The sequence below is a fragment of the Chamaea fasciata genome, unplaced genomic scaffold, assembly GCF_029207755.1.
Source record: "Chamaea fasciata isolate MVZ Bird 193981 ecotype frontalis unplaced genomic scaffold, bChaFas1.0.hap1 SCAF_12, whole genome shotgun sequence".
Classification (NCBI taxonomy): domain Eukaryota; kingdom Metazoa; phylum Chordata; class Aves; order Passeriformes; family Sylviidae; genus Chamaea; species Chamaea fasciata.
The window spans coordinates 9,960,640-9,988,150 of NW_027094097.1; the positions used below are offsets into that span (position 1 = coordinate 9,960,640).

General features: G+C 57.1%; 2 protein-coding genes across 9 annotated transcripts in view; one reads left to right on the plus strand and one right to left on the minus strand.

Annotated features, from left to right (window-relative positions):
- On the plus strand, window positions 1–8,284 carry ACD (ACD shelterin complex subunit and telomerase recruitment factor). 5 transcript variants are annotated; one of them, XM_066194517.1, is made up of 15 exons: window positions 1–65; window positions 715–844; window positions 1,079–1,203; window positions 1,769–1,859; window positions 2,402–2,481; window positions 2,676–2,720; window positions 3,250–3,284; window positions 3,661–3,824; window positions 4,029–4,134; window positions 4,256–4,336; window positions 4,742–4,873; window positions 5,412–5,510; window positions 5,749–6,452; window positions 6,990–7,063; window positions 7,235–8,284. In XM_066194517.1, the coding sequence occupies exons 1-15, from the start codon at window positions 7–9 to the stop codon at window positions 7,293–7,295; spliced, it is 1,986 nt and encodes a 661-aa protein (XP_066050614.1). In that variant the 5' UTR covers window positions 1–6; the 3' UTR covers window positions 7,296–8,284. The 5 variants fall into 5 exon arrangements, with proteins under 5 accessions (XP_066050614.1, XP_066050617.1, XP_066050616.1 ...); XM_066194518.1 differs by lacking the exon at window positions 1–65 and adding an exon at window positions 226–592; XM_066194520.1 differs by lacking the exon at window positions 4,742–4,873.
- CARMIL2 (capping protein regulator and myosin 1 linker 2) overlaps window positions 7,640–27,511 on the minus strand; it is a 23,222-nt gene continuing 3,350 nt past the window's right edge. The window contains exons 6-41 of one of the 4 annotated variants that reach the window (XM_066194514.1): window positions 27,178–27,275; window positions 26,648–26,718; window positions 25,972–26,045; window positions 24,778–24,853; window positions 24,613–24,701; window positions 24,166–24,260; window positions 23,926–24,012; window positions 23,622–23,731; window positions 23,164–23,241; window positions 22,964–23,040; window positions 22,765–22,869; window positions 22,467–22,536; window positions 22,228–22,309; window positions 21,027–21,123; window positions 20,692–20,749; window positions 19,988–20,160; window positions 19,232–19,300; window positions 18,659–18,752; window positions 18,492–18,587; window positions 17,770–17,898; window positions 16,693–16,806; window positions 16,386–16,561; window positions 15,816–15,903; window positions 15,259–15,375; window positions 14,703–14,769; window positions 13,676–13,828; window positions 13,308–13,579; window positions 11,654–11,757; window positions 10,844–11,249; window positions 10,456–10,575; window positions 10,084–10,120; window positions 9,847–9,915; window positions 9,249–9,542; window positions 8,963–9,070; window positions 8,618–8,728; window positions 7,640–8,533 (exon numbers count right to left, since the gene is read on the minus strand). In XM_066194514.1, the coding sequence (XP_066050611.1) occupies window positions 8,358–8,533; window positions 8,618–8,728; window positions 8,963–9,070; window positions 9,249–9,542; window positions 9,847–9,915; window positions 10,084–10,120; window positions 10,456–10,575; window positions 10,844–11,249; window positions 11,654–11,757; window positions 13,308–13,579; window positions 13,676–13,828; window positions 14,703–14,769; window positions 15,259–15,375; window positions 15,816–15,903; window positions 16,386–16,561; window positions 16,693–16,806; window positions 17,770–17,898; window positions 18,492–18,587; window positions 18,659–18,752; window positions 19,232–19,300; window positions 19,988–20,160; window positions 20,692–20,749; window positions 21,027–21,123; window positions 22,228–22,309; window positions 22,467–22,536; window positions 22,765–22,869; window positions 22,964–23,040; window positions 23,164–23,241; window positions 23,622–23,731; window positions 23,926–24,012; window positions 24,166–24,260; window positions 24,613–24,701; window positions 24,778–24,853; window positions 25,972–26,045; window positions 26,648–26,718; window positions 27,178–27,275 (4,240 nt within the window). In that variant the 3' untranslated portion in view covers window positions 7,640–8,357. Of the gene's footprint in view, window positions 8,534–8,617; window positions 8,729–8,962; window positions 9,071–9,248; window positions 9,543–9,846; window positions 9,916–10,083; window positions 10,121–10,455; window positions 10,576–10,843; window positions 11,250–11,653; window positions 11,758–13,307; window positions 13,829–14,702; window positions 14,770–15,258; window positions 15,376–15,815; window positions 15,904–16,385; window positions 16,562–16,692; window positions 16,807–17,769; window positions 17,899–18,491; window positions 18,588–18,658; window positions 18,753–19,231; window positions 19,301–19,987; window positions 20,161–20,691; window positions 20,750–21,026; window positions 21,124–22,227; window positions 22,310–22,466; window positions 22,537–22,764; window positions 22,870–22,963; window positions 23,041–23,163; window positions 23,242–23,621; window positions 23,732–23,925; window positions 24,013–24,165; window positions 24,261–24,612; window positions 24,702–24,777; window positions 24,854–25,971; window positions 26,046–26,647; window positions 26,719–27,177; window positions 27,276–27,511 lie in introns of all 4 variants that reach the window. The other 3 variants (XM_066194515.1, XM_066194516.1, XM_066194513.1) reach the window with 3 other exon arrangements.

The following is a 27,511-nucleotide window of genomic DNA, read 5'->3' on the forward strand; positions in this document are numbered from 1 at the left end:
GCGGCCATGGCGGCGGCGGCTGCTCCGCCGGGCGGGGCGAACCCGGGGCTGGCGGCGGGGGAGCGGTGAGGGGGGCCGGGAGGGGGGTCAGCAGGGGGGTCAGCCGGGTCAGCCCTGCCTGCCCTGCCTGCCCTGCCTGCCCTGCCTGCCCTCAGCGCCTGGCCCAGCCCCGCCTGTCCTCATCCCCTGCCTGCCCTCAGCCCCCGCCTGGTCCAGCCTCCGCCTGGCCCAGCCCCGCCTGCCCTCATCTCCCGCCTGCCCTCTTCCCCTGCATGTCCTCAGCTCCTTCCTGTCCCCAACCGCGTCTGTCCCAGCCCCGCCTGTCCCCAACCCCTGCCTGTCCCCAATAATTCTCCCTTTCACGTTTCAGGCAGTTATAGTTAAGACTTGGTCCCTGGAAAATAGTTATTGGGTGATAATAAACAGTATGGAAAGAGGTAGAAATAAATGTCCTGTCCTGCAGAAGGCCGGACATACTCCGGAGCTACGAGTGTACCCCTCCACTGTCCGAGCAGGATGCAGCACGACCTGTGTGCCCCCAGCAGCGTGGCTTCCTCAGCACAATGCCCTTGGGATGGGTCCTTGCAGAGAAGTGGGTGCACTTGGGTGGATTTGAGCAATCTCCTGGGTTTGTGGCTGTGCTTGGGGTGCAAAACCCTTCCCAGGGTGATGGAGCACTGCTTATGACTTAGCGTCTTGTCTCTTCTCATGTAGTCTTGTGTGTGTGGACAAGAATGTGGCTTCTCCCAAACTCTACGTCCTGGAGCCATGGATTGCTGACCTCTTGGTGAATTATGAACAGCTGGAAGAGCGTGAGAAATTCCTGGCTGGGCAGGTGGTGCGGGTAGGTACCAAGAGAGACTGTCCCAAAGTGCCCCAACAGCCTTTGAAATCTAAATTCTGGGAAGTGCACAGTGGTTCCCAGTTTGGTGGCTGTGGATGTGCAACTCTTCCTCAACGTCTGATTTTAAGTTTTTTTTGAGGAGGAAAAGCTTGGTGTCGTGACTGCCTTCCTGTGAAATGTGTTCCAGTTCTACGAACAAGAGTTCTCTTTTTCCCCTCTCCAATCTCTTGACAGGTCTTGAGTGACTCAGCTGCTCCTGGCCAGCCTGGGGCCCGCCAGGATGCTGTGGTGCAGGTCTCTGATGGATCCTGCTACATCCGTGTGGTCATTACATCCGAAGCTCTGCAGGCAGAGGAAAAGTGGGTTCCACCGTGACTTGGCATGGCTGGGACAGCAGTTCTCCACAGCTGCTGTGAGGAGCTGGGGCTCCTGCCTGGTCTTGTTTCAGGTTGTGTTAAGCTATAGCAACCTCGGGGTGGGAAATTGGTGTGAAAGAGCTGCCAAGAGAAGAGAGCTGGAATACCCTTGCTCCAGTGTCTTCTGGTTGGGATGGGCAGGGATCCATGGCAGAAGCTGTGGTGCCATTAGAAAGGACTGTAAAGCCCTTGGTTTTGTGGAAGGAGCCAGAGCGTTAACCATGGTAGCCTGGGCTGCTCCTTCAGTGCTTTCCTCCATTTCCCTATTTGGGCACCCTTAAACTGTTGGGGTGCTGCTGGCAGAGCCATGGATAAGCAGCAGGAAGAAGCTGCTCTTAGGCAGGAATTACTAAGGAATAAAGAACCCTTGGTGCCTGCTGCTCGTGCTGAGACATGTTCCGGAATGCCCCAGTGGTTGGCAGAGCTCTTGTGGGAGCCCCACTGTGTGGTTGGGGGGTGGGGGTCTGGCTCCGTTCTTCAAGGCATTCCTGCTCTGCTCCTTTTCCAGCGCCCACCTGCAGCTCAGGCTTTCCAGCCTTAATTGCAGAATTATCGTCCTGCAGAAGTACACAGTGTGTTTTCAGGACGAGGCCAGGCTGGTAAGTGCTCTGAGGAGTGGAAGCAGCATATTCCGTTACCTTGCTGTGCTTTCTACACTCTTGCCTGTCTCCAGCTGCTCTCAGGAGCTGAAGGCAGGTGATGGGTGGCCTTTCATTGTCATCTGCAGCTCCTGTGGGGTCTGTGGCAGCTGACCTGGGCAGGGATGAGCCCTCGCTGGGGATGGAGTGCACCTTTCCCAGGGTCACCTGGCTGTCACCGCTGCCTGTTGGGCAGCTGCAGAAGGCCTGCCTGGGCTGGTGGCAGAGCAGCACACTGTCCCCTTGCTGGGGTTCAGAGGTGTCCCCACAGACTCCCCTGGGCTGGCCCACCCTGGCGTGTGGCTCTTGCAGAGCCGTCAGCTGACACAGGAAGATACAAACTCCTCTTTGAAGGAGGGTTGTCCTTTTTTGAGGGGACCTTCTGTTAGACTGGAGGGTTGATGACAGAGCTGGGGTGGCTGTGGGAGTGCTGGCCGGCCCCAGGGGAGGCAGGAGCAGAGGTGGAACTCAGAGGTGCCTTACAGGCTCTGTCCTCCCCACAGGAGGACTGCGAATTTTACCTCACGGCCCAGCAGTTCATTGTGCTGCCCATGCAGAGGCAGAGGATGGAATCATCTGATGGGTATGGCCCATGGGATGGGTGGGTGGGGGCTGTGCTCGGGGGACTTCATCTTCCCCACAGCAGCACTGACCCTGGGAGTCCTGATGTGGCCTGCCTGTGGCAATCCCTTTTGAAAAGGGGATTGTCTCCAAGGCGAGGGAGAAGGGAGATGGGGATTTGGAGGGAATCAGTAACTGGCTTCTCTCTTGCTGCAGGAACCAGGACCCCTCTGTGGTGAAGAAGATAAAGGAGCTCTGGCAGTAAGTATGGGGCTGAGGGATGTATCCAGACACCCTCATGAGAGTGTGCAACCTCAGAATGGGGTTAGAGCAGACTGGCAAGGGCTGGCACAGGTTATGGCAGCTCCTGGTTAACCTGTGTGACTCCTTGCCCTGGAATATGACAGAGTTGAGTAGACCATGAAAAGTGAAATTGTGGGGCACATTGCCAGCCTGTTCCTCTGAGCTAGGAGGAAACACCTGTGGGGAGCTTGTTCCTGCCAGTGGTGGGCAGCACAGCTGCGTGGGTGAGCCCTGCACAGCTCATTCTTCATCCTTGGAGATCCAGTACTGGAGATCCTCAGGGCCTTCCATCAGTCCATCTCCAGGGGTGAGGCTCCCTGATGGCTATTCCTAGCATACTGAGCATGTGGCCAGTGGCCAGATCAGCACCCAGTGGGGGATCCACTACTTTCACAACCTGCTCCTTCCAGTCCAGGGTGCTTGATCTGTGACTAAGAGCTGTGTATGTCCCAGCCCTAACCCGGCTTTGTATTCTTGGTCATTACAGGAGGAATCTTGCTGTGAGGAATGCTCTCAGCTCAGGTAAAGGGTTGGGGGGGGGGCATGCAATGCTCTGACTGCCTGGGGGGGGGCGGGGGCTGGGTTTCCTCAGCTTGGTCCATGTTAGGCAGAGGTAGCACAAACCTGGTCAGACCTCAAAAACATATGTTGCAAAGCCCAAAGCAGGAAGAGATAGTGCAGACAGCATGCCTGTGCTCATGGTGCTGGTCCAGGATGTGTGAAGAAAGGAAAGATAGTTTCTAGAAGCAAAGGAAATGTTTTTAGAATTTTAGGTGTTCCCACAAGTTTCAGTGTCATGACAGCCACCAAGTCATGCAGCAGAGTAAAAATATTTGCAAGTGAGGCTTGCCTGAGTTCAGCTGTCTCCTCCACTGATGTCTGTGTGTTCTTGCTCCAGAGCCCTCTGTCTCTCAGCTGATTGATGCCATTGGACAGAACCAGCTGGAGATTTTGAAGGAAAATGCTGAGGAATGCTTGGATTTATGGAAATCAAAGGAGAAGCCAGTGACAGTGGAGGACGAGGTTCCCATCACCCAGTGGGAGGCAGAGCGCAAGAAGGAGGTCAGTCTGTCTGCTGGGACCAGCCGAGACAGGGCTGTGACAGTTTGGGGTGCTCTGGTGGGTGGGAGAAGGAAGGGGAAGGACAGTGGGCAGAGCTGGAGGTTTGCTGGGAAGGGAGATGGTGTTGGGTTGACAGATACAGTTGGGCTCTTGCATCTGGAGAGGGATTGCCCAGCAAAAACCCTGTCATGTGTCTCATTTCAGCTGGGTGAGGACATTTTCATGGTCCCAGTCAGCACCCTGGTGATCCCTCCTGAGGAAGAGGCAGTTGTTTGTGATTCTTCAGAGGCAGCATCTGCAGGGTACACAGGTAGGCAGTGGAGCACATGGGCATGTGAAATGAAGGGCTCCTTAGGGCTGGGAGAGGACTTCCTTTGCTCTGGGTTTGCCTCATGCTGGAGATAGGACCAACAGTGCCCCTTTCATTGCAGATACAAGCCAGGCAGCTCCTGGAAAGAGTAGTGATGACAGGACAGTGCCAGGAGACCCAAGTATTATGTCCCAAACCAGCTGTGAGTAGCAGGATCTCCACACCCTAGAATGATTTGTGTTGGAGGGGAACTTAAAGACTATCTAGCCCCAATGCCTGCCATGAGCAGGGACACATTCCACTAGACCAGATTGCTTCAAGCCCTGTCCAACTTAGCCTTGAACATTTCCAGGGCTCAGGCAGCCACAGCTTCACTGGGCTACCAGTGCCAGGGCCTCTCCACCCTCACAGGGAAGAATTTCTTAAAAATATCTAATCTAACCCTGCCCTCTGTCAGTGTGAAGCCATTCCCCTTTGTCCTGGTGCTCCATGGCCTTGTCTGAAGTCCTTCTCCAGCCCTTTTGGAGCCTGTTTAGATACTGGAAGGTTCTGTAAGGCGTCCCTGGAGCATTCTATTCTCCAAGCTGAATAACCCCAACTCTCTCAGCCTGTCTCCATAGCAGAGGTGCACCAGCCCTTGGATCGTCCTCATGGCCTTCTGTGAACACTCCAGATCCCATCCAGCCTTTAGTTTCCTCTACAGTTGGCTCAGCCCATCTCCTTGGATTGAGTGGAGGAGGTACTGGTGTGGCCAGGTCTTTGGGAGACCTTGAGCAGGCAGGGAATGATCCCAAACATCCAGCTTCTTGAAGCTGCAGCTTTGGTTGATTGTACTGGGGGCAGAAGTCATTTTGGTGCCATCACTGAGCATGAGTCTCCTGCCCTGGTATGGGCTCCTCCCTGGCTCTGGCTCACCACCAGAGTGGGTTTGTGTCACCTTACTTGGCTTGGTGTCACTAAGCCTTGCTGCAGAATTACCTGCAGAAGCTCCATATAGAGGAGGAGCTGAAGGGAGGAACTGTCCTGGATAGTGCAGGGTGTAGGAGAAGGCCTTCTTCATATCTGCCTGCTCTCTGGGCAGTGTCTGCTTCTCCACTGCCTGCTGTATGAGATCTTGGAAAGGATCTCACTGGAATACACCACATCTTGGGCTGGAAAGGGCTGCAGAGCTCCCCTCAAGGATTGTGTCTCTCTGAGACCTTGTGCACAGGGGACCCAAAGGGAATGGGCAGCCGCTTTCTTTGCCAAAATCAAACCTCCAGCTTCTTCAATTGCAGGTGCTGCATCACCAACCTCATCGGATAGCTTGGATGGATCCCTGGACAACCCCTGGAACAGGATGCCCTCATTGTCCTTGACCCTGAGCTCTTCAGATGGTGAGTCCCCGTGTCCCAGGGCATCCAGCCTGCATTCCTGGCAGGAGACAGCTCCTCTCTTCTCAATGGGCGTAGCTCACCGTGGATGCTGGCTTGATTTCCCCTGGCCGTAAAGCAGTGCTGTGGTGTTCCCATAGCCCTGGACCTGCATCATTCCAGCCCTGACACTGTTCCTGTGTCAGGGCAGGTCCCACCAGCAGCTCCCTGCTCAAACTGATGATGCTTTTCCTCTTACTAGAGAAGAGTTTTCAACTTGACCCTCCCTTGAACACCCAGAAAGATGTGGCTGCTGACAGCAACACCACGGACTTGTTGGAAGTGTGTAGCCAGGGCTCTCCTGAGGGCTTGCCCCAGGGAGAGCCAGTACAGACCTCCTCTCCCTCCCTGCTCCGCTCCTACAGCCGGGCCAGTCTGGTGGAGATCAGCACCAGTGAGGCAGCACCAGCTGTGGTGGCAGCCAGGGATACCCTGTGTGCTGATCAAGGCCCGCAGGGATCCAGGGGCTCTCAGGCCACCCTGCCCACTCTTTCTCCAGTTTTTCCAGTCTTCCCCGGCAGCAGCTTGCAATCCCCATCCAGCAGGATTCCTTGCAGGGAGCAGGCCTGCTCCGGTGGCACAGCTTCCTCTCCAGATATGTTGAAGCCTGGACTGGCCCACGCCAGCACAAAGGGAGGAGAGACTGTGGGTGCCAAGAGGAAGCTGATGGAGGAAGGTGAGCAGGCAGCAGCATCCCCCGGTGGGCAGCAGCATCCTCCAGGCACCTCGAAGGGCAGGGGGAGAGGCACAGGCAAGAGATCAGAACTCGTAAGCCCACGGGGTGCAAAGAAGAACAGAAAGGAGACACTGCTGCAGCATAGAAAGGAGCTTCAGGAGGAAGAGCAAGCATCCCCTGCAAGAGCTGGGCCTAGCTCCAAGCCAGAGCAGTGCAGAGCTCTGGAGCCGGTAAATATAAAGCAGCTGGTGAGGTCCCCTGAGGGCTGGGGGTGCCTGGGGAGGCTCTCTGTGCCCACACCACTGGTGTCCATCCCCAGGATCTTTCCTCACCAGGCTGGTGGGGGTGGGAAGTTGAGTGCAGGTGTCAATGTAGATGGTGGAGGATCTGGGAACACTGAGGGCATCGTGAGGGAACCATGTAATCACTTAGGCTGGAAAAGAGCCCATGAGATGGAAGTCCAACCGTTCCCCAGCTCTGCCAAGCCCACCACTGAACCATAGCCCAACTGCCACATCCGCAGGCCTTTAAATCCCTCCAGGGAGGATGAAGATGTGGTTTAGCCTGAGCTAAACAATTGGATGGGAACAAACAATTGCTGGAGCATGTTCCTAGCAATCTGGGTGAAAGAGCAAAAGAGCAGAGGGAAAGACACCTCAATCCTAGGTGTTTTCCTGGGGTTATTGGGCTCTCAGGCTGCATGGGGAGCACTCTGGGTGCTGTGGCTGGAGCAGACCCATCTCACCCTCCCCCCTTTACTTTTGTAGTTTGTGGAGAGACCACCCCAGTACCAATATGAGGCGCCGAGCCCTGAGCTCTGCCAGCAGGTGCAGTCTATCAGGTCAGTGCCATATCAGCCATGGACTTGTGGCTGTCCCTTTTTCCTGCGGTGGGACTCACATCCCTGTAGTGAGTCCCCAACCTCTGCCTTCCCCCTTGTCACCAGTTGCCCCAGTGGTGTGTCCACAGCTGGGTTTCTTCTCACCCTGGCTCTTCCTGTCTGGTTTCTCAGGATCTCAAAGGCAATGCTGAAGTGGGCATGCTGGATACTGACTGAGGAGGAGAATTCCTGAGCCCAGCCCATCTTTCATTCTTTTATTTCTTCAATGGGTCTGTCAAAACACTGGGAAGAGTGGTTGAAGGAGGGATGTGGGGACACCAGAAGCTCTGTGCCCCAGAGGACTGCTGAGTGGGCTGGCTCTAGAGGTGCTGGCACATGACCTGTTGAAAGCAAATACCCTCAGTGCCAAGAGGGGTGACAAGCATTCATTCAGGAGTGCCTATATGTGAGCCAGCATCCCTCTCCCGCCTCTTCGTCTTTCCAAATGCCTTGTCCCAGCAAGTGGGGACAAAAGGTGACCCAGTGCCACCATAGCAGCAATGGCAGAGGCCGCACAACCTGATCCTGCTCCGAAGGTACCCCAGGAGCTTGGGTAGTTTATTGAATAAGTTTAGGTAGGGTCCTGCACTGTTTATTACAAAAAATATCCTGCAGGGTTATGCTGTAGAAATTAAAAATTGTATATTTTTTAAATACACAGCTCTTGTATTAAAAAAAAAAAAAGAAAAAAAAAACCCAAAACAAGCATCTTGCTTTGTCGTAAACATCCGTGTAAGGAATGCGTTTGGTCCGGAGCAGAGGGCAACACAGGAGAAAGCCACTGGGGTGTCAGGATCACGCTGGTGCCTCAGGGGGCTGCGGGGATGGAGCTGCGTGCTGGAAGGCGGTGGGTTGTGGTCCCGCTGATGGAAGCCTGCGTCTGCCGGGGGCTGGAGAGAGCGGTACCCCATGGGGTCAGGAGCTGGAGTGGTGAAAGTGCCTTGGGAACGCTTCCTAAAAATAGCTGGCTGCCTAAAATCACCGGCTCCCCCGCTGCAGCCCACAGCAACAGAGGACACTGGGGACTGCAACGCCACTGGTTATGTCCTGCAGGCTCTGACAGTCCCTGGGCATCCTGGGCGATGCTGGTGGCCCGGCTGTCCCCATGGCGAAAATTGGGCGATACCATCATTGGCACATCCATGCCAGCCTGGTGCCCCGTCTGTCCTCTCTGCACCCCAGCTGCCAAGCACCCCGGCACGGCACACTCGCTTGCAGGGTTTAATTGGGAACAGCGTGGTGACATGCAGGGGCTTCACTGTCCCAGGGCTGGCTCCTCCTGGCCCGGCACTGGGCGTCTTTGGTCTACGGCAGCTGAGTCTTGTGCATTCCCAACAGTTTGTGCCAGGGCTTGCGGCTGCTCACCCTCAGTGCCTGTGCCAGCCGGCGGCTCCTCCAGCCCAGCACGGGGCCAGTCCTGCAGCGTGGCACCTACAGAGGTCACAGGAGCTGGTGTAAGCATGGGGGACCCTTGGTACCCCAACACCCGCTTTAGCAGGGAGGAGAACATCTCACCTTCAGCATCCGGGGTTGGTCCAGGCTCAGCCTCCATCTCTGAGAGGGACTCGTGCTTGGTCCTGTGCCTGAGCACAGGTGAACGCCGCAGGCGCAGGGGAACGGTGCCCACTGGGGGAAACAACCCAGCCCCGTGTTAGGGTGGGGCACTGTGGCCTGGCTCCTGCTGGCACTGATCCCAGCGCTGAATTCCCCTTGGGAACTTCCCAGTGTGGCAGTGCCACTGTCTATCACCCACCAGTTGGGAGAGGCAGCACCAGCATGCACGTGGAACACCACCACCACCCACCTCCGTTGGTGTTAGGTGCAAGGAGGGCTTGGGGTCCCACTCCAGACCCAACTTACTTCCCAGCTCTGCCGGGCACTCGGGCTCCCTGAGCTGCTCCTCATGGACGGACAGTGCTCGGCGGCTGGTCCCCCGCGGCGCTGCCAGCCGTGCCATCAGCCGGTTGTCTGTATAAGCAATGGGGAGGTGCCGTTGGAGGATAGCCCACAGCACCCCACTTGGCAGGCCCCATCAGCACCCAGCACTCACTGTGTGCTTGGCTCCCTGCTGCCCTCCATCCCCAAGGGCTCCAAGAACAGGCCAGCAGTGGAATGAAGCACCCATGGGCACCTCATGCATTCCTACCTTCAGTATTGGGTGGTGTGGGCAGGGTGCCAGCACCCACCTCCCCACAATGGCTGACCCTCCGTGGCAGCGCCACCGGCACATTCCTGCCCAGCCGTGGCAGGCTGCTGCTCCAGCCCTCCCGGCCCCCGGGCTCCGGCAGCCCGCTGGGCTCTGCCAGGGTGAAGGAGCGCCGGGGTTGGTCGGAGCTGGTGGCCGGTGGCTCAGCGGGCAGCTGCCTTCCCAGGGCTTTCCAGGCTGGCCGGGGCTCGGCGCTGGGCTCCGTCCTGGCGGCTGGGCTGCGGAAGGGCGCGTCTGTGGGGCAGGCAGGATGGAGCTGTGGGCGCCCAGAAGTGACAGCCCCAGGGATGGTTCTTGGTGCTGGGAGCCAGCCTGCAGCCAGCCCAGGGACTGGGCAGTGGGCTGGGTGTCCATCTGCTATCACCAGGGATGGGCATCCATGGGTGTAGGGCACCCTCCCAAGGGTGGAATTCTGCCCACATGCCTGTGCCCACCAGTCCCTGTTGGCTCCAGTCCCAATGCTTGGTGCTAGGAGAGGGGATAAAGCCCTCTCCCCCAAGGGCGGGTGTGACCCCCCCAGCATCCACTTCTGACCCACCTGTAGACACAGAGTGTGTGCGGGCCTTCAGGGATGGGGGGGAGTCTGCGGAACTGTCCACAATGTCCCCTGCAAGCACAAACATGAGTGAGCTGGGGTCTGCCCATTGCCACCAGCACCCCATAAGGGGAAGACGTAGTGGGACCCACAGCTGGGAGTCCCAGGGGGCCTGCCCATGGCCACCCATGGGTGCCCAGTTGGGTGGGGGTCAGGGTGGGGAGGGTGCAGCCCCCTCACCATCTGAGCCAGCTTTCTTGATCTCGCTGTCTTTGCTCTGCAAGGAGTAAAAAACTGGTAAGGGGGGTGTCAGGGAGGCAGTGCCCACAGAGACAATGGGTGTAGAGGGCAGAGTGCTGCTGCCAGGCTCTGATGTGGCAGGAGGGAATGGGTGCATGCCAGGAAAGGAGGGACAGACTGACAGACACCATGCAGGGTTTAGGAATTCACCCCTTGAAGAAGGTTAGGTGATAGGGCAGAGGCTATGGGCAGTGGCAGCACAGAGCAGGGTGCTGCTAGTCCCAGCGGGGAGATGTCCCCCACTCTATGGACCACCATCTCCTATCACCCTGGAGGGGCAGGGTCCATCCCAAAAATGGAGCCAGTCCCCACCTGCTGCTTCTTGCTCTCAGCAGCCGGGCCCTTGGTGACGCCGATGCGATGGAGCATGACCTGCATGCGCTGCTCAAAGGAGCTGGACAACTCCCCCTCGCTCTTCTCCAGATGCCTCTTCTGCAGGAGAGACACAACCCTGCCAGGAACACAGACCCACCACAGCACCTATGGCACCCACACTCCTCCCTGCAGGGCACCCACATTCCCAACCTCAGGCATGCTGCCAGGAGATGGTGACATGGACAAGACCCAGTAGGGATATCCCCAGCCATCACTCCAGTGTCTCCACATCCCCTGGTAACCCTACTGGCATCCATGTGTAGGAGCAGCACCCACCAGGCAAGCTGAACAGCAGTGGTAGCTTGGTGACTGAGACACTGCTTACCTTGTCGTGTCTGACCCCCAGTGCATCCTCATCCTCCCCGGACAGCAAGATGAGTGACTGGGATTTGCCCTCCCGAGAGTACTTGGGCCGGATCCTCCGGGCAGAGTCAGGGGTCTGGCAGTGCTCAGGCTCTGCGTGGGGCTCGGCAGAGAGCCCCCCCTCCTCTGATTTACTCAGGGGCTTCCCTGACTCGCCCGCCTTGCTGGGGGCTCGTAAAATGTCACTGAGCATTGAGCGCCTGCTCCTAGGGGCGGTGGGAGCACCCTCGGGCTCCTTCTCACACCTCGAGCCCCGACTAGATTTGGGTTTCTTGAAGGCAAAAAAATTCCCGATTTTCTTCTTGAGGGTGCGGGAACCAGAGGGAGCCAGAGGGGCTGATCCCAGGCAGGTCTCCGGAGCTGTGGGGCTGGGGAGAAATGAAGCATTGGAAAAGGTGAGCTCCAGGCTGCCAAGAGGTAAGGGATCATTTTTTTCTCCCTGCCCACCCTAAGGGGATGGATCCAGACCCTGGACACTCCACCTGAGACAGCAGTGTTCTGGCACGGGCACCCATTCCCAGCATGGTTCCCATGGATGCTGCCTCATTGCCTCCCCACTGTGGAACAGACTCCACAGCCACATCCTGCATACCATGGCTGCCATCCCATTCCTCTTCCCCCAGCCTTGCCCTTGGCCATATCCCTGGGTGACCTGCTTTCCCCAGCATCCCTTTTGCGCTGGGACCAGCAGTGTTTGCATGGAGGCTGCTGAAACCCTGGGGATGGGTGTGTGCTGGGCAGGTGAGGGGCCCTGAGCACCCTGCAGGCTTACGGCAGTGTTTCTGTGATGAGCCTCTTGGCAAAGAAGTCCTCCAGCCCCTCGTCCACACGGGTGATGCTCCTGTCCTCGCTGTTCTCACAGGCCACGGGCTGCACCTGCGAGTGACAATTGCTGTCAGCCCAGCATAGGACAAAGGTGCCCCCAGGCCTGAAGGCGTGCCACCCAGCACTGGGCATGAACAAGTGGATGCCCCTGCAGGATGGGTGCTGCACGCTCCATCTCGTACCCAGCATTAAAGCCAAACTATGGTGTTATCAGCTGTATCTGGGCTCTAATCCTTCTCCCTCCCTTGAGCACTGGGAGCTCCAGGTAGCCCCAGGCTCCTTACAACCCCTTGCCCAGCACAGTGGCTGAGGTATGGCACTCAGACTGTGGGAGAAGCCTTTGCCAGGGATGCTTCCTCCATCTGAGCTCCAAGAAAGGGACCCCTGCACTGCTGATGGGAGATGGAGCAGGTGACCTGCAAGGACCCATATCTGCATCCTTCAGATGTTTCAAGTCCAACCTTGGAGTGCCACCACAGCCTGCATGAGAGCCACCTGCTACTTCCCCATAACAAAGTGGTCCATGCCATGGGCCAAGCCTTCCTCCCTGCACCTTCCTCCCCCTGGCATGTGGCACTGCATCAGTGGCTTCCTATCGATGAGAGGGAGGCGCTTCCCCATCGGTGGCATTTCAATCCATAATGACTTTTCATTACGGCTGGATTGATGCTGCTCAGGAGCCGTTCCAGCCATCTGAGATCTGCTCTCCCTGTCACATCATATCCATCAAAGCCCGCCCTTGCTCAAGCCTTGGCCCACCCTGGGTGCCAGGCATGCCTGTCCCACTGCAGGGTGATGGCCCTCTGGCCTGCCAACCTCCAGCACCCACCCTGCCCGTGGGACACAGCTCCTGCCTCCCCTACGGCCTCGTGCCAGCCCTGATCCCACCATGATCCAAGGGCAAGCATCACCACAGACGTGCAAGCCAGGGCTTTCCAGCAAGTGAAAGGATCCCGCTGCATCACGGTGGCACGGGGATGAGGTGATGCCAGCAGGATCCAGCCCCAGGGGCAGTGACGGAGCTGGACTCACCACTGACTGCACCCAAAAGTTACTTTTCCTTTGGGAAGGGGGGGTGCAAAGGCAGGATCCCCATCCAGTCGCCTGTTGGATGGGGGGAGCACAACCCACCTCATCACGGCTGGCAGAGCCCCACCAGCATCACCGGGAGCCGTGGTGGCCACCAGTGCTTCAGGGATGATGGATTTTGGATAAGGGGGAGTAAATGGAGCTCAGGAGAGAAGCAGCTGGAGCCATTGCCGAACACATCGCTGGCCCTCTGCACCCAAACTCTGCAGGTTTTTACATTCCTTTCCTGGCTCCCACTGCTCAGCATCTCCCAGTGGGGAGCAGGAAAGAGGATGGATGGTTCCCCTCGCCCTCCCCAGCCCCCTTGCCCATCCTTTCAGGCTGCCCCCCTCCGAAGAGGAGGCTCCGGCAGCAGCTGAAATGCAGAATAATAAACCCACCGCGTCTTTGCGCATCTCATTTTCCTGCCTTGCAACAAATACTGACCGCAGTAATTCACCCAAGCGGAAAAAAAAAAGGGAAAAACACACCGAATACACCCCACCTCCCTTGCCAGCCATGCCCCCCCTTACATTCGGCTTGCTGGGCGGCTGCTTGTGCCGGCGGTTGGGCCGGGGCCTGGCTTTGGTGCAATGCTCCAGCTTCTCGCCGGCGGTCGGCAGGTCCATAAGGAATCCGGTGGCGGTGGCAGGCTGCGTGGCGGGGAGCGAGCCGCTCGCAGGCTCAGCATCCTTTGTGGAGGCAGGGCGTGCCGGCGGCGCGGCGGGGCTGAGTGACGGCGGCGCCCGGTGAGCTCGGAGCCCGCTGGCGTCTCGACCCGCTGCCGGCTCCAGCTCCGAGACACCTACGACAGGCGAGAGGGTCCCTGTTGACACCCGCCCTCGCCAGGCCTCCCCATCATCATCATCATCATCACCATCATCATCACCGACGCCGTCACCTTCGCCCACGCGTGGAGGGTCAGCGGGGCACTGGCTCCGCCGCGGGGAGGGGAGCGTGGCCGTGCCCGCCAGGAGCGTGCGTGGCGGCTTTGCGGCGCAGCCCGGGACGGATCCTGCCACCGCCGCTGGAGGTTTGCGTGCAGGGGATGATGCTGTGGGGGGATTGTGGGGGAATGCTCAGGCAGGGGCCGGGGCGAGCCCCGCAGCCAGCCCTGAGACCTGCCGCAGGCAGCAGTGGTACGGCACGAATTCTGCCGGCGCTGGCCCGGCGAGCAGTGCTCGCAAACACACCCGTCTTGCTCTGCAGGCAGTTTCTAACCCTCACCCCCCCACCCCCCTCCCCCACCCCCCGGTACCCTCTGGTTGGGCAGCAGGGTGCTGTGGGGCTCAGGGATCCCCTGAGGACACAGGGGTGCTGAGTGCTGGAGTCTGCATGAGTTCTGCTTTAGCCAAAGCAGAGTCACCCATCGGCTGATGGCACACTGTCTGTGGCCCCCATCCCCGAGATTCACTCCCCTCCCAGGCATGCAGGGCTCTGGGGGCAACACCAGCTGAGCCACAAGGAAAACCCATGGGCAATGTCTTCTCCCCAAGGCTGTTGGGTGAGTGGGTGACGTCTGTTTCCAGGGTGGACCCTGGGATGGCTGTGGGAGATACCATGGCACCCACAATCACAGACAAACCTCTTACCCCTGGCTGGCTATGTAGGGAGGGAGTTTAGGGCATTTACTCCACTGCCCAAGGGCACTGAGCCAGCTGAGGCCCAAAACCAGCACAAGAGCAAGGTAAAGGTGAGTTCCCCCACAGACCCCAACCACAGCACTGGGAGAGGCTCTCTGAAGAGTCCAGATCCTGCTGCCCTGTTTTTTTGCAACCCAAGACATGCCCTCAGCCCATGACCATGGGGGGCTCTGACCATGAGGCTCCCAGGTTGCTGCTGTGAGCCCCCCACCCCTGCCATGCCCTGTGGAGGCAGAGTGGCACCCACTGAGCTGCAGCAGAGTGACAGTTCCACAGTGACCTTACTTCTCACAGTCGGTGTGGGCCGAATGCTCCTGAAATGCTTGTTTCTCCTCCGCAGGGCCATCTTGTACTGCAGGGAGAGAGGGATGGTGGCAGCTCCAGCATGGACAAGCTGGCTGTGCCAAAAGGCATTCCATGGCAGCTGGAGCCAGCCAGGCCTCGCCCAGTGATGGGTGCAATCCCTCCATCACCCCTAGGCTGCCAGGGCTGCACCCCCTCATCTTGTCCCAGCTCCAAAACTACCCACGGTGCTGGATTGGATACTTCCCTGTCCAGAACCATGCACTACACTGGATCCCAGGCCCCAAAGCAGCAACAGCAGGACAAGATACAAGCAGCCAGGCCGCCACAAGGACACATTCCCGGTGCCAGCAGCACGGCCTGGCAGGTTAATGGTCCCATTTCTCAGCACTAATTGCCTTAGCACTGCCCTGGGGGGGTGCCGGGGGGTGCGTGCACCCAGAGAGGCTGTGTCTTTAAGCCCGGCATCATCCGGTAAGGCGGATAAAGGGCGGTTATACCGCGGGCATCACGCGGCGGCAGCGGGTCCGGACCCTACCTCCTCTGCAGCGAGGTCCGGAGGATTCCTGCCCCTTGCCAGCACCGTGGCATCGTCCTCAGCCGACTCCGGCAGCAGCACCAGGAGGTCGAGCCCCTGCTTGGAGAGGCTCTCTGCCTAAAACCATTAGGAAGCGCTTAAATTATCCTAGGGGCTGAAGCGTGCTCGGCTGCCCTGTGTGCTCCGTGCTGGTCTGCTCGCTACCCACGGCTGGGATTTGTGAGCGGATTTAGGCCTGATTAGCCGGTGTCCAGCCCAGCACAGCTGCCTTGCTGCAGGAGTGGCTGGTGCCCGGTGTCACCCCAGCACCCCCCACCACACGGCAGCAGCGCTGGGACTTTGCTCAGGGTGTTAATGTTGCTGTGACCACACGGGGAAAGGATTACCTGGGAGGAAAACCAGCGAGGGTGGGAATTGTCCTGCTTCCCAGACTGTAAATCCATGGTCACAGCATTAGCGTCCAGGTACCTGGACAGGTGCTGGGGTACCCAGCCCCCCATCCTGCATCCCAGCCCCACATCCCCATCCCGTGGGTGCTGGCAGCCCCTGGCACCCACCAGTTTGCACTGGGCGATGGTCAGGTCTCCCAGCACGGCATCCACGATGCAGTCGGCCACAGCGGCTGTGATGGACAGCTTGATTTCACTGGGAGCGGAAAGAGGGCTCTCAGGGCCAGCGTCCACCAACCCTGCAAGCCATGGGGCCACCTCCCCAGGAGGGCTTTGCTGAGGAGATGGATGCTTGGCTGTGGCTCACAGAGGGGCTTCCGAAACAAGCCCATGTGCTGTGGCTTGCTGGGTCTGTGCTGCCAGAGCAGGAATGAAAAGAGGCACTGGCTGGGATGGAGAATGCCAAGTGCATCCCACTGTTGATGGTCAGGGCCAGCCAAGGGCATGTGTCTGCAGGAACATCACCCCATGGGTTTCCCCAGCACCCTAGGGACTCATTCAAAGTGGATCCAAGCAGGAAGCAAAGCTACAGCTGGAAAAACACAGCAGCAGGACCCAGCACACCTCTACCGCGATCTGGGCAGAGGAGAAGTTGGTAGAGAGCCCCCAGAATGCTCCTCTGGCCACATGGGTCAGTGCCAGTGACTGAGCAAGAAGGAAGAACAGCACATCACCCACTTCAGCTTGCTGAAGACATCAGTGACCATCTGGTCCAGGACAGTGCTGAGGCTGAGGTGGTCCTGGAGGCAGATCCGCTCCGACATGGCATTGACCAGCTGATCCCTGACCCCGCTCTTCTGCACCACAGATGGGCACAGGCCGTGTGCCGTGTCCAGCACCGCCTGCATGATTGCCTGAAATTTGGGGAGGAAAGGAAAGTTTCAGTTTCCTTTCTACCAGGATTCACATGGTTTTCAGTAGACACCATCTCTCTTATCCTTGGGCCAAGGTTGACAAACCTCCTGGGCTGCCCATGGGTGCCCACCTGGATTTCCCGGCTGCAGGTCTGTGATGCTTCCTCCGTGAGACACTCCAGCTTGTGCTGCAGCTTGCCATTCTGGTAGGGGGTGTTTCCCGCCTCATACAAGAGGGGCAGGATCTGACATGGGAAGGGAGACAATGCGAATCATCCCATGTCACCTCATCTTCCCATACTTCCACGCACAGCCTGCATCCATGGCTGCCCCATGGAAGAGCATCACCCACATCAGCTGGGGAGACCCAGTGATCTTTTGGCTTTGCTGGGCCAGGTTTGGGCATTCTCGTCCCTCACAGGATGAGGATGCAAGTCCCTGTGTCCTCTCAATTTGTCCCCACCACCCACTGACTCTCCTTCCCCTCTTACACCCCACTCCACTTCTACCTGCATCACGGACACCCTTAACCAATGCTTTTTCACCACCTTTCCAACATCAGTACCGCCTTCTTAAATCTTCTTAAGTCTCTGCGAGATTAAGTAACCAGGGGGGTGCCAGAGAGTTGGGGAAAAGGGGAAAGGACGTGATTTGAAGAGAAGTAGGAGAGGAAGAGAAAAAGGTGCAATGGGGAGAGAGAAACGAGCAGGAGGATCAAACCAGGTCTGACAGAGCCAGGAGCTGCCAAGACAATATGATGGATTTTGTCATGGGTTGATGACCCACAGTTCTCATTGCTGGGGTGGGATGAAGGTGCCCGAGGGAGGGACCCCTCAGGGATTCAGGGATGTTTCTCACCAGTGTGGGCATCTGGGGGTTGCAGGGTGTTCTCAAAGCTAGAGCACCCATCTCTCCAAGGAGGGACATGTGAGCATGGGATACCAAAGGCAGAGGGGTGGTAACCCTCTTTTGGGGGGTGTGCACACAGGTGTGTGTCTCTGGGGCAAGGGGACTAAGAACATTTTGATCTTTGTTCTAGAAGGGAATTCAGAAATTCTCAGCTGTTCTTCACTGTTTGCAAGTGCTCGGTGGTGTCTGTTGCATCGACATTCTGGAATTCCCTGACTGCTGGTTAATGATGTCATTAAGAAATCAATGCCCTGCTTCGATCCGGTGAGCTGAGGGGGTTTCCCACACCGTGGACTCACACTGACGGAGAGGTTGGCATTCCTGATGGCCTCTTCGGCACAGAGGATGTCCGTCTCCACCTCCCTGCCCATGCAGGTGCTGAGGATGTCGACGTGTTTCTGCACACTCAGGCAGATCTCATTCACCATCTGGAGCACAGAGAGGCTGTGTCATGTGGAGCAGCACTGCCAGTTCCCCTCCTTGCCATGACTTTCCCAGAGAAGAGTGTGCTTGGAGGGGGCACGGGCACATTACAGCCTCCAAGAGCATCCCTGCCTAATAACCAGGAATGCCACACAGCAGGGATTTGCTGGCAAGAGTGCACAGGGTACAGGAACACGCTGTATAGGTTAGCATAGCAGCAAGTTATCTCAGCAGTGCATATGCATGAAATGCATGGATGCAATCAGCAGGATTCCAGGAGATCTGCTTTCCATCCGCCCCCACCCTTACCATAGAACAGTGAAATGGTTTGGATTGGAAGGGATCATAAATGTTCTCTCATTCCAACCCTCCCTGCCATGGTCAGGGACACCTTCAAGCCCAACCTGTGTTTGAACACTTCCAGAGATTTGGCATCCACCATTTCTCTGAGCAACCTGTTCCATCCCTCCAATCTGCTCTGCCTTCCACTCAGGAAAGGTTAAAAGGGTGTTTTGTGCTTGTGAGGGCTCACATAAGCAGGCCAGGGTCGTTTGGGGCAGGGGAGGAGCAGCCCCATGCAGTAATTTGTCCATCAAACCTGTTCAGACGAGGTGGTGAGAATGCCCTGCTGCAGCCTGAAGGTCTGTGCCGGCAGCGTTTGCCGCAGCTGGTTTCTCGTCAGGCAGGACTGGAGCTGCAAAGGCAAGAGGCCATGAGCAGTGATGGTGGCACCTGGCCCTGCAGTCCCCAGCCCACATCCTCCACCTTGTGCACGGCCTCCTCCGTCCTCTCGGGGTTGCTGCGATAGGCCTGCGCCACGTCACTCATCGGCAGTGGCATCGACTTGAGCGTGTAATTCCTGTGAGGCAGAGTGGGGTGAGCAGGTGCTGCTCCACCCCGGGCTCTTCCCCCCTGTTCATGCCCCCACAGACATGATACAGGCCCAGAGCCCACCCAACAGCAGCCTGGGCATTGTCCTGAGGTCCAGCTCTGGAGGCAGGGATGGCCAGACTCTGGCCCTCAGCAGACCCTGATGGGGTGGCAGTGACCACTTGCCCAGGCTCTCCATGCACCCCTCTTTCTTCAGACCTCCAGAGATCTGCACAGCCAAACACCAGACAGGGTGGTGGGTGTGCTCAACGGGTGAACAAACTCTACTCATCTATCATGGGCAGGGAGGAGAGGAGCATCATGCCACCCAACTCCCTTGGGACATGTATGAAACTGTGATGGCCCTGCCATTCAAGGGGAAAAAAGGCCGTGGGGACAGTGACATGCTGGTGACAGAGGCTCTTTCGCATGGCAGTAACAAGCAGGACCAAGAGCCTCCTCCCTTACCTCTCCAAAGCTTGAGCCACCTCTAGGAGCCCGTGGGCAGTTGTGTTGTTCCTGTCCCAAATCACAGTCCTGTAAAAAGATGGACCTGGGTGAGCCCTGCCCACACCCACACCGCCCTGAGGTGGGTGCCAGCGAGAGTCAGCCCAAGGCTGACCCCAGGCATCAGGGAGCCTAAAAGTGGGATTAAAAATCACAGTTTTCAATATGCAAAACCCAAACTTGGAATTTGCAAGGAGCTATAAATTAGGTGGGTGCCTGGAGGGAGTGAAGGGCTGGGAGGACATACTCAGGCACCATCCTGTGGGCGCAGACAGACATCTCCCAGAGGAACAGCCCTGGCTGAACACCATTCCCTGTCCTCTGCAGATACCCCTGCTTTGGCGTTGTGTACACAATGTGGTTAAAAATGGTGTTTTAGGAGCTGATGGCAGAGCATGAGACGAGGGCAGTGACCACAAAGGTCTATCTGCAGCATGCTGAGCTGTGCAGGAGCCTGGAAATGAGGTGGCAAGTGCGAGGGCAGGGATTGAGCTGCTCTCTTGTCCTTCACATGTCCCCTGTCAACACTGCCAGATGACTGCCATGGGTACAAAACGCAGTCATAGCATCCAACCACGTACCAGGAGTGGCCCAGAACCGCATCCATGGCCATCAGGAGCCATGACAAGCCTCCTCTGATGGCATCAGCATCACAACCATCACATCAGGGCCACCCAGCACAGGGTCACCCACAGGGTGTTATAGAGCTGCTGCTACCTGAGCTTGGTGTTGATCTGCAGGGCCTTGGCAAGCATCTTGGCCCCCGTGTCCCCCATGGCATTGCCACTGATGTCCAGGGAGATGAGGCTGGTGTTGCTGCCCAGGGCACTCAGCAGGACGTTGGTTCCCAGTTTGAGGCGTGATTCAGCCACAGACAGTGACTGGAGAGGCTGGAAAAGGGACAAGGAGTGGGACAGGTGGCCAGGACATGTCAAGGTCTGTGTTACCCTTCAGACTCAGCCTCCATCCCTGTCCAGCAGCCTCTGGGCTGGTGCTGGTTTTGGAGAGAACAAGTGATGCTGAACCCCAAGAAACAGCAGGGCAATGAGTGCTTAGGCAACAGGCTGGATTTAGCTCAGATGCCTGGCAGGCTGTGAGGAAAAAAGAGAGGATTTTTGAGAAAGCTGTGCTAAATCCAGGTTACATCGAGTGTCTCCTCCATGCCTTTAGCCAGACACAGGCTCCCATTTTCCCAGATGGACAGGAAGAGCTCCCACTTCTCTGTCTGAGCTTCTGCTTCAGACTGAGGAAAAATAAAAGCAGAAGGACTTGAATGGCAATGGGAGAGAGGGAGGATTGCTCCCAACCTGTATGGGAGGGATCTGAATGGCACCCTGGCATGGAGAATGCCCAGTGGGGGCTGAGGGTGACCAGAAGCATGGATGGGATGGTTTTGGTAGCTGAGGGCAGGCTGGACTTACACAATCCTCCTCCTGGGTGAGCTGGACAATGCGGTGCAGGACATCCAACAGACCTTCCCTGCAGGAGAGATGGTGTGTGTGAGGGGGTCACTTGTGCATGCCCTGGGGCCACAGAGGCAGCTGGCAGAGCTCTGTCCTCACTCCCGCTCTTGCCTGGGCTATGACTCATCTCTGACACTGCACCAGGTGCTGGCAAAGGTGACCCTCCCCGTTGGAGCAGCTGGGATGGGCAGGCAATTCCTACCAGCCCATGGGCTTTTGATGGGAGACAGAGTCAAGGTGGGTGCACCATTCCAGGATGCCTCCAAGCCTGGGTGCTGCTGCTTTGCACTCACTTGGATTTGATGTTGAAGTTTTTCCCCAGGGAGACGTGCCTAATGGATTTGCTTCTGCCAATGGAGAGCACCAGTGTCACCATGTCGGGGTCAAAGCCTGCAGGAGATGGGAGACACCCACCAAGATGCTCCAATAAATCCATGGAGGTGGAATAAAGGTGATGCCTCACAGGAGACCTGCAGAGCCACCAAGCTGCCACACTGGGATGCTGGAGATGCCCAGAGAAGTTTCTGAGCATCTTCCTCCCTTTCTGTCTTCCCCAAGGAGACTGAAGACCTGTGCAGAGCTGAGGTCCCTGAGAAATTACCTTGGGTAAGGAGCAGCCACTGTGGGCACTCCTGATATTGGGGTGCCAAGGCTGTGCTGAGCCACGGGGGCACTAAGGGAGCTGGAGATGGCACTTGCTTTCTGCCATCCCTCAGGGATGTGCCCCCCATCACCCACCTGCCATCCTGGACAGCATGGGGTGAGTTCAGCTTTCAGGCAGCTGCCTGCACTCCCATCCTCCTGGCTGCATCACCACCAGGGAAATCAGGCAGAGACATGGGCAGGGATCTGCTCACCCAGCAGCTCAACCAGCCAAGAGCACGAGGCACCAACACCCACCTATGGACTGTCTCTCCTGAACAGATATGCTCTACTGGGAAAGCCAAAAATAGAAGTATATTTTGGCATAGGTTGACCGGAGATTTTGGGTGAGAGCATGAGCTTTTGGAGCATTGGTGTCCTGAGGGACTCCAAACCACATCAGCTTTCCCAGAGCCATTTGGCTGTTGAGGAATTGCACAGTCTGCTGTGAGATCTTAGCAAGGCTGTTTGAAAGTTTAGGACCTTCTGGGTGAAATTAACAACTGGCAGAGGTAATGTTTGTAGTGATTAGGGTCACTTGTCCATGGCTTCAGAGGCCACAGCAGGGCAAGGCAGGCAAAAGAGGCTACAAACACCTGCAGAGAGATGGGAAGAGTTTCTGCCCAGGGAAACCCTTTCAGTGCTTCAAACCCTGAACCAGCGACACAAGACCACTTCAGATTCACTGAACTGAAGAGGACTGTAAAAGAAAGATGTGAAATGGGAGATTTTGGCAAGTCTTGAGGCAAGGAGGGCATAGAGAAATCACCCCGCTCCCTGTGCTGGGTGACTGGACATGAAGGTCCAGGAGATGGAGGAGATCTTCTCCCAGGCTGGGAAAAAGCAACCTACCATTGTCAGACAAGTCCAGGTGACTGATGGAGCCGGCATCAGGGATGAGATCCTGGATGACTTGGGCCCCCGCTGATCTCAGCTTGGAAGAAACAGCAAGACATCAGTACAAGGGGAGGCAGCAAGCCCTGCAATGAGATCCTTCTGTCGGGGAGGTCAGACAGGCCACAGACCTTCCCACACTGCCACAGTGGGACCCCTGGCCGGAGGGGTGGTGCCCATGGCTGCTGGGCCCTCACCTCACAGCTGCTAAGATCCAGGTGCAGGTCACTGATGTGACTGTTGTCTGCCAGCCCTTGCAGCAGTGCCCTGGAAAAGTCACCAAAGCTGCTCCCATCAGTACAAGAAATGGGGGCACCAGCATGTGCCATGGGGTACCCACAATAGTCCATGCAGTGGGAGTGGGATGTGGGAGAAGGCATTGTTCCCAGAGGTCTGCCTCTCACAGCCCCTTCCATCCATCCTCCGCACCAGCCCTGACCCAGGTCTCCCCAGGCTATGCTCACCCCAAATCCATTCCCCGCAGCCCAATCGCACCTTATGACATCGGCTGGCAGCTTGGTACCTGCCAGGGAGATGTGTCTGAGGGAGCAGGCCTGGCTGAAAAACTCCTTGATGTCAGGGGAGATGGTTTTCACCCTCCTGAAAAGGATGGGCACAACATGGCAACACCTGTAACCCAGCACCAGCCACCCCCCTGGGTTGCACACCCCCCTCACACCATCTCAGGGCTTACTTGTGGGAGTACACGTTTTTGGAGAGATCCAGGTGGATGAGGCTGGTGTGGCATCCATGGACCAGGGCTCCAAATAGCTGCCAGGGTGGGGATGTGAGCCGTGTGGAGGACTCAGAGGTGCTGCAGCCCCTCACACAGCCCAGGGATGGAGGGGGACTGAGGGCAGGGCTCACTGCCAGGACCCCCTGCATGGTACTCACAGCATCCAAAGGACAGTCTGTGCCAGCCAGGCTAAGGTGGGAGAGCGAGTGGCAATGGCGGAGGAGGCTCTGCAGGTTCTGTGAGCAGAGGGGGCTCAGCAGCTTTGCCCCTCAATCCCACTCCCCACCCAGCAGCCCTGGAATCCCACTTCCAGCCTGTCCCCTCCCTCCTGCTGAGCACGGGGGTGAATCGTGCACACAGGAACCCACTCTCTCATGGGATACATCCTTGCTCCAGATGGCATCTCCCACACTCCCACAGGGAGATGCAGGGGAATGTCCCCCAGGGTGTCCCCAGCTGTTCCCAGGCAGGCATGGGGTGTTGCAGCCATGACATCCCCATCCCTGGGGTGCTGCAGGGGCAGGGCACAAACCAGAGGAAACCAAAGCCATCCAAACCACACTGGGGACAGGGTCTGAGTGATGTCACCCCACCCCATCACAGCATGCATACTCACACTGATGTCATCCCCAGCCAGGGCGCCAGGGTTTCCAGAGAGGTCCAAGTGACGGAGGGAGAACCCAATGGCTTTGTTATCTGTGAGGGCTTTGCATAATGTGCTCATCCCTGCTCGAAGAGAGTGGGAGAGATGGATGGCTATAGGCTCCCTGCACTGGGGAGAGCCATGGAGCAGAGCAAGGGAACTTCCCTCCAGCTGGGCAGCAGGACATCGCATCCATGAAGGTGCCCTTTCCAGGGTGTCCCTTCAGCCCCTCCAGTCACTCAGTTTGTGGAGTGGGGCAAGGGCATCTGGGCTCTACCTTTGGCTGTGAGCATTGTCCTGGCCAAGCTGAGGCTCTGCAGACCCTTGGAATTCTTCTCCAGGTACCGGCTGAAGGCAGTGACCCCTGATGAGAGCAGAGAGCTCTGAACGGCCCTGTCAGCACAGCTGGGTGTCCATCCAGGACTGCCTCCAGGACAGGAGGCAGCTGCTGGTGGAACCTGGAGTTGAACATCAGTTTTTGTGGGTATAAACTCATCCCACTCCAGAATTTGAGTACCTCTGTCTTCCAGCTGGTTGCCAGCAAGGTTGATGGTGTGCAGGACAGAGTTGGGTTGGCTGCTGAGTGCCTGGGCCATCCTCTGCGCAAAGTCACTGTGGGGAGAAGGGTCACCCATCTGAGCAATGCCTGAACACCTCAAGGAAACACAGCCACCAACCCTGTAGTCTTACAGAGACATGCCACCAGCTCCTGCCTTTGTGGCAGACCTGGCTCCAGCTGAGCAGCCAGAAGGAAGCAGAGCATCTCCAGGGGTGGGTGGTATTCACAGGCCTTCCAGGCTATGGGAGTCTCTGCTCTCAGTGAGCTTCCCAGTGTGGAGGGGATGAAGCCACCATCCCCTGGCACAAGGGTCCAGGCATGGACCTCCCTGCTCCATGCACTGAGGGAAGAACCACCAGGCTGCAAAGATCCTGCTCATCATTGCCTTGCAACACCTTCACTTACGCTTTCAACCCACTGTTCTCCAGCACCAGCTCCTCTAGTGTCACTGATTTGCTGAGCATGTAGAGCAGCTGCTCTGAAATCTCCTGATTCTGGCAGGGAAGAAGAAAGCCTTTCTGGGAACCTGGCAAGGTCTGGTGCACCCAGAGCCACAGCATCAGCACTCACCAGCCTGAAGTCTTTGCAGGAGAGCTTGGTGAACCACAGGTTGAAGGACAAAGCAGCAACACTCAGCGCCACATCCCTGCAGGGTGACAGGGATGAGGGAGTCAAGGGCCAGCATGAACCAAGGCTAGTTCCAAATGGGTGACCCAGAACACCCAAATGGTGTGTGTCCCAAGACATCCAGGCCCAACGTGCCCCAAGATACCCAGAGTGACCCCAGGATGGCAGAACACCCATCCCATGGTGCCCCAACACATCCAAAACCAAGGTGCCCCAACTGCCCCAACCCTGGGATGCTCCAAGACACCCAACCTCAATGTGCCCCAACACAGCATTCAACAGAACAGGACTGGGGATTGTGGGTTTAAAGCAACCCACAGGTACAAATCATCTTCCACGGATTATTCCCTTGGGGAAAATAAAATTAATCAAAATATTTGCATGCTTCTATCTAAACCTCGGGGTTTTAAATTCTTTTTAACTCTGAGCTCTCACGTGGACAACACCACAGGTTTTGCTTGAGTGGAAACAAGTTTCTTTTTTACTTCCTCATCCAGAGAAATCTCTAAAACCGTCTCCTTTTTGGCCGGCTGAACACAGATCCTCTGTTCCCCAAAACACTTAGCCCAGAACTTTGACTTGTTGCAGCCCAGCCTGGCAGTTGCCTTCCCTGAGAGCTGAGCCCTTGCTCCATCTTTCTTGAGATGGAGACATGGCTGAGCCCCACAGGGAGAACTCCAGGCACAGCTGGAGCTCACAGCCCCACCATCAGGTTATTATCAGGTGATAACAAGGCTATAACAGATATCTGGGGGGGTTGGTAGGGAGCAGTGCAAGTTTCAGGGTGGCAAGCTGCACCAGCTGCTTTGCATAGGGAAACACCTGACAGCCACGAGCTGCAAGAAGCTGCCGTGACATTGGGTTTTCAGCCCCATAAACAGCTCCCAGGCTGATATAAGAGTTAAAAATGAACAGAGAGGCTGCCTGGACTCTCAGCTGCTGTCCCCATGGGACAGGGCTCAGAGCGTTTGGTGAGGGGAAGTGTCAGGCTGCAGACGTGGCACCCCTGGGGCGTGTAAGCTATAAAAGCTTCTAACGTGGGCAGAAAAGCATGTTGAGCCCCCCAGTAGGGACAGGGAGAATGAGGATGAGTGCTGGTACATGGAACTCTGCAGGCAGCACGGCTGGGGGACTCACCTGCTCTCCAGGTGGCTGAAGTCCAGCAGGTTGAACTCCCGGCAGTCCTGGCTGTGGTAAATGTTGTCCACGTCCTTCCCGGAAGGATGAACACATGGATCAGGCTCAGCACAGGGTCCTGGGGAAGGCTCAGGTGCCTGGTGCTGCTGGAGGGAGCTGAGCCCTTGGGGAACCTCTTCTGGGGAGTCCCTTGCCTAACCCCAAAGCCTAAATCCTTCCCTAATGCTCTGGCTGGCAGACATGTCCCGGCTTCGTAGGACAGATTGGTGAGTCTTGGACAACTTCTGCAGGGAATGGTCAGAAGGCAACACACCCCAGGCTGGTGGGAGTGAGGGATTGGGGAGAAGAGAGAGGGGATCAGCATCCAGAGGAAGGGGGCACAGTGAGTCCTGCAATGGCTGGGTCCCAGCAGGATTCTCTACTACTACACCCTGCAAGGTCCCAGATTTCCAGGGGCTCCCTTTCAGTCACAGTCTGGGAAACAACCTGGTGCAAGGCACCCCACTCCCACTTGTATTTTGATTCCAGCCCACCAAGGAGCAGAGGGCACTCAAGCCAGGCAAAGCTGCAGTTCCCAGATTTGGGCTGTCCCAGTCCCAGCAGCTACACGAGGCACCCACAAGCATCCTGCTTCCCTGCCCACCAAGTGACACATCCATGGGATGGACCAGCTTACCCACTGGATCTCCTCACGGAAGGCAAAGCCGTTGTAATCACACAGAGCAGCGTAGGTCTCTGAAAAGCCCCCTGCAAAGAGAAGGCAGTTTTGGGGGCAGAGCTTCCCACAGGAAAACAGAGAACTTTGGGGAGAATGGGAAACAGCAGAGGGATGACAGGGATTCAGAAGTGATGCTGAGGACTTCCCCTTTCCTCCCCAAAAGGGAGAGAGATCTACTGTCAGCCCCCAAACAGGGGCTGTGGCTTGCTTTGCTTGATCCATGTGGATATCAGGGACATAGCTGTGGTGATAATGGAGGTATCCTGCTCCAGACCAGGTTACAGGAAAAGCTCCTGGCTCTGCAGTGGTGCCATATGAGGTGGGTAGAAGCATGCAGAGCCACAGGTCCTTGCAGGTAGATTCTGAGAAATATTGCCTGCTGTCCTGCTTCTTCCTGGGCAGATGGATGATGGATGCAGGACTGGAATGGTCCCCAGGGTTCTCCAACCCTCCTGGTCCTGCCTGAGGGAGGTTATGGCAGGACTTACCACAAGGCCCAGGGTTGCTCTGCAGCATTTCCTCCAGTGAGTCTGTGATCTGCTGGATCCTCTCGTACAGGCTGGGAGGGGAGTTCTTGAGCAGTGTCCTGGTGATGGAGCAGAGGGGTGTGTCAGGGTGGGCCAGGAGAAGAGCATCCCCACCACTTCATGCTTTAGCTACAACCCTTGTGTGTAGGGTGGCCAGAAATATTCAATGAGGGAACAGGGTCTTGTCTCCATCCATGTGTTTTTCTCCTGCTAAAAGCACTGTTGTAGACCCATCCTATAGTTGTGATTTTCTAGCTGCAGGTGTCCCAGGTCATGGCAGGTGGGTGGGAACTAG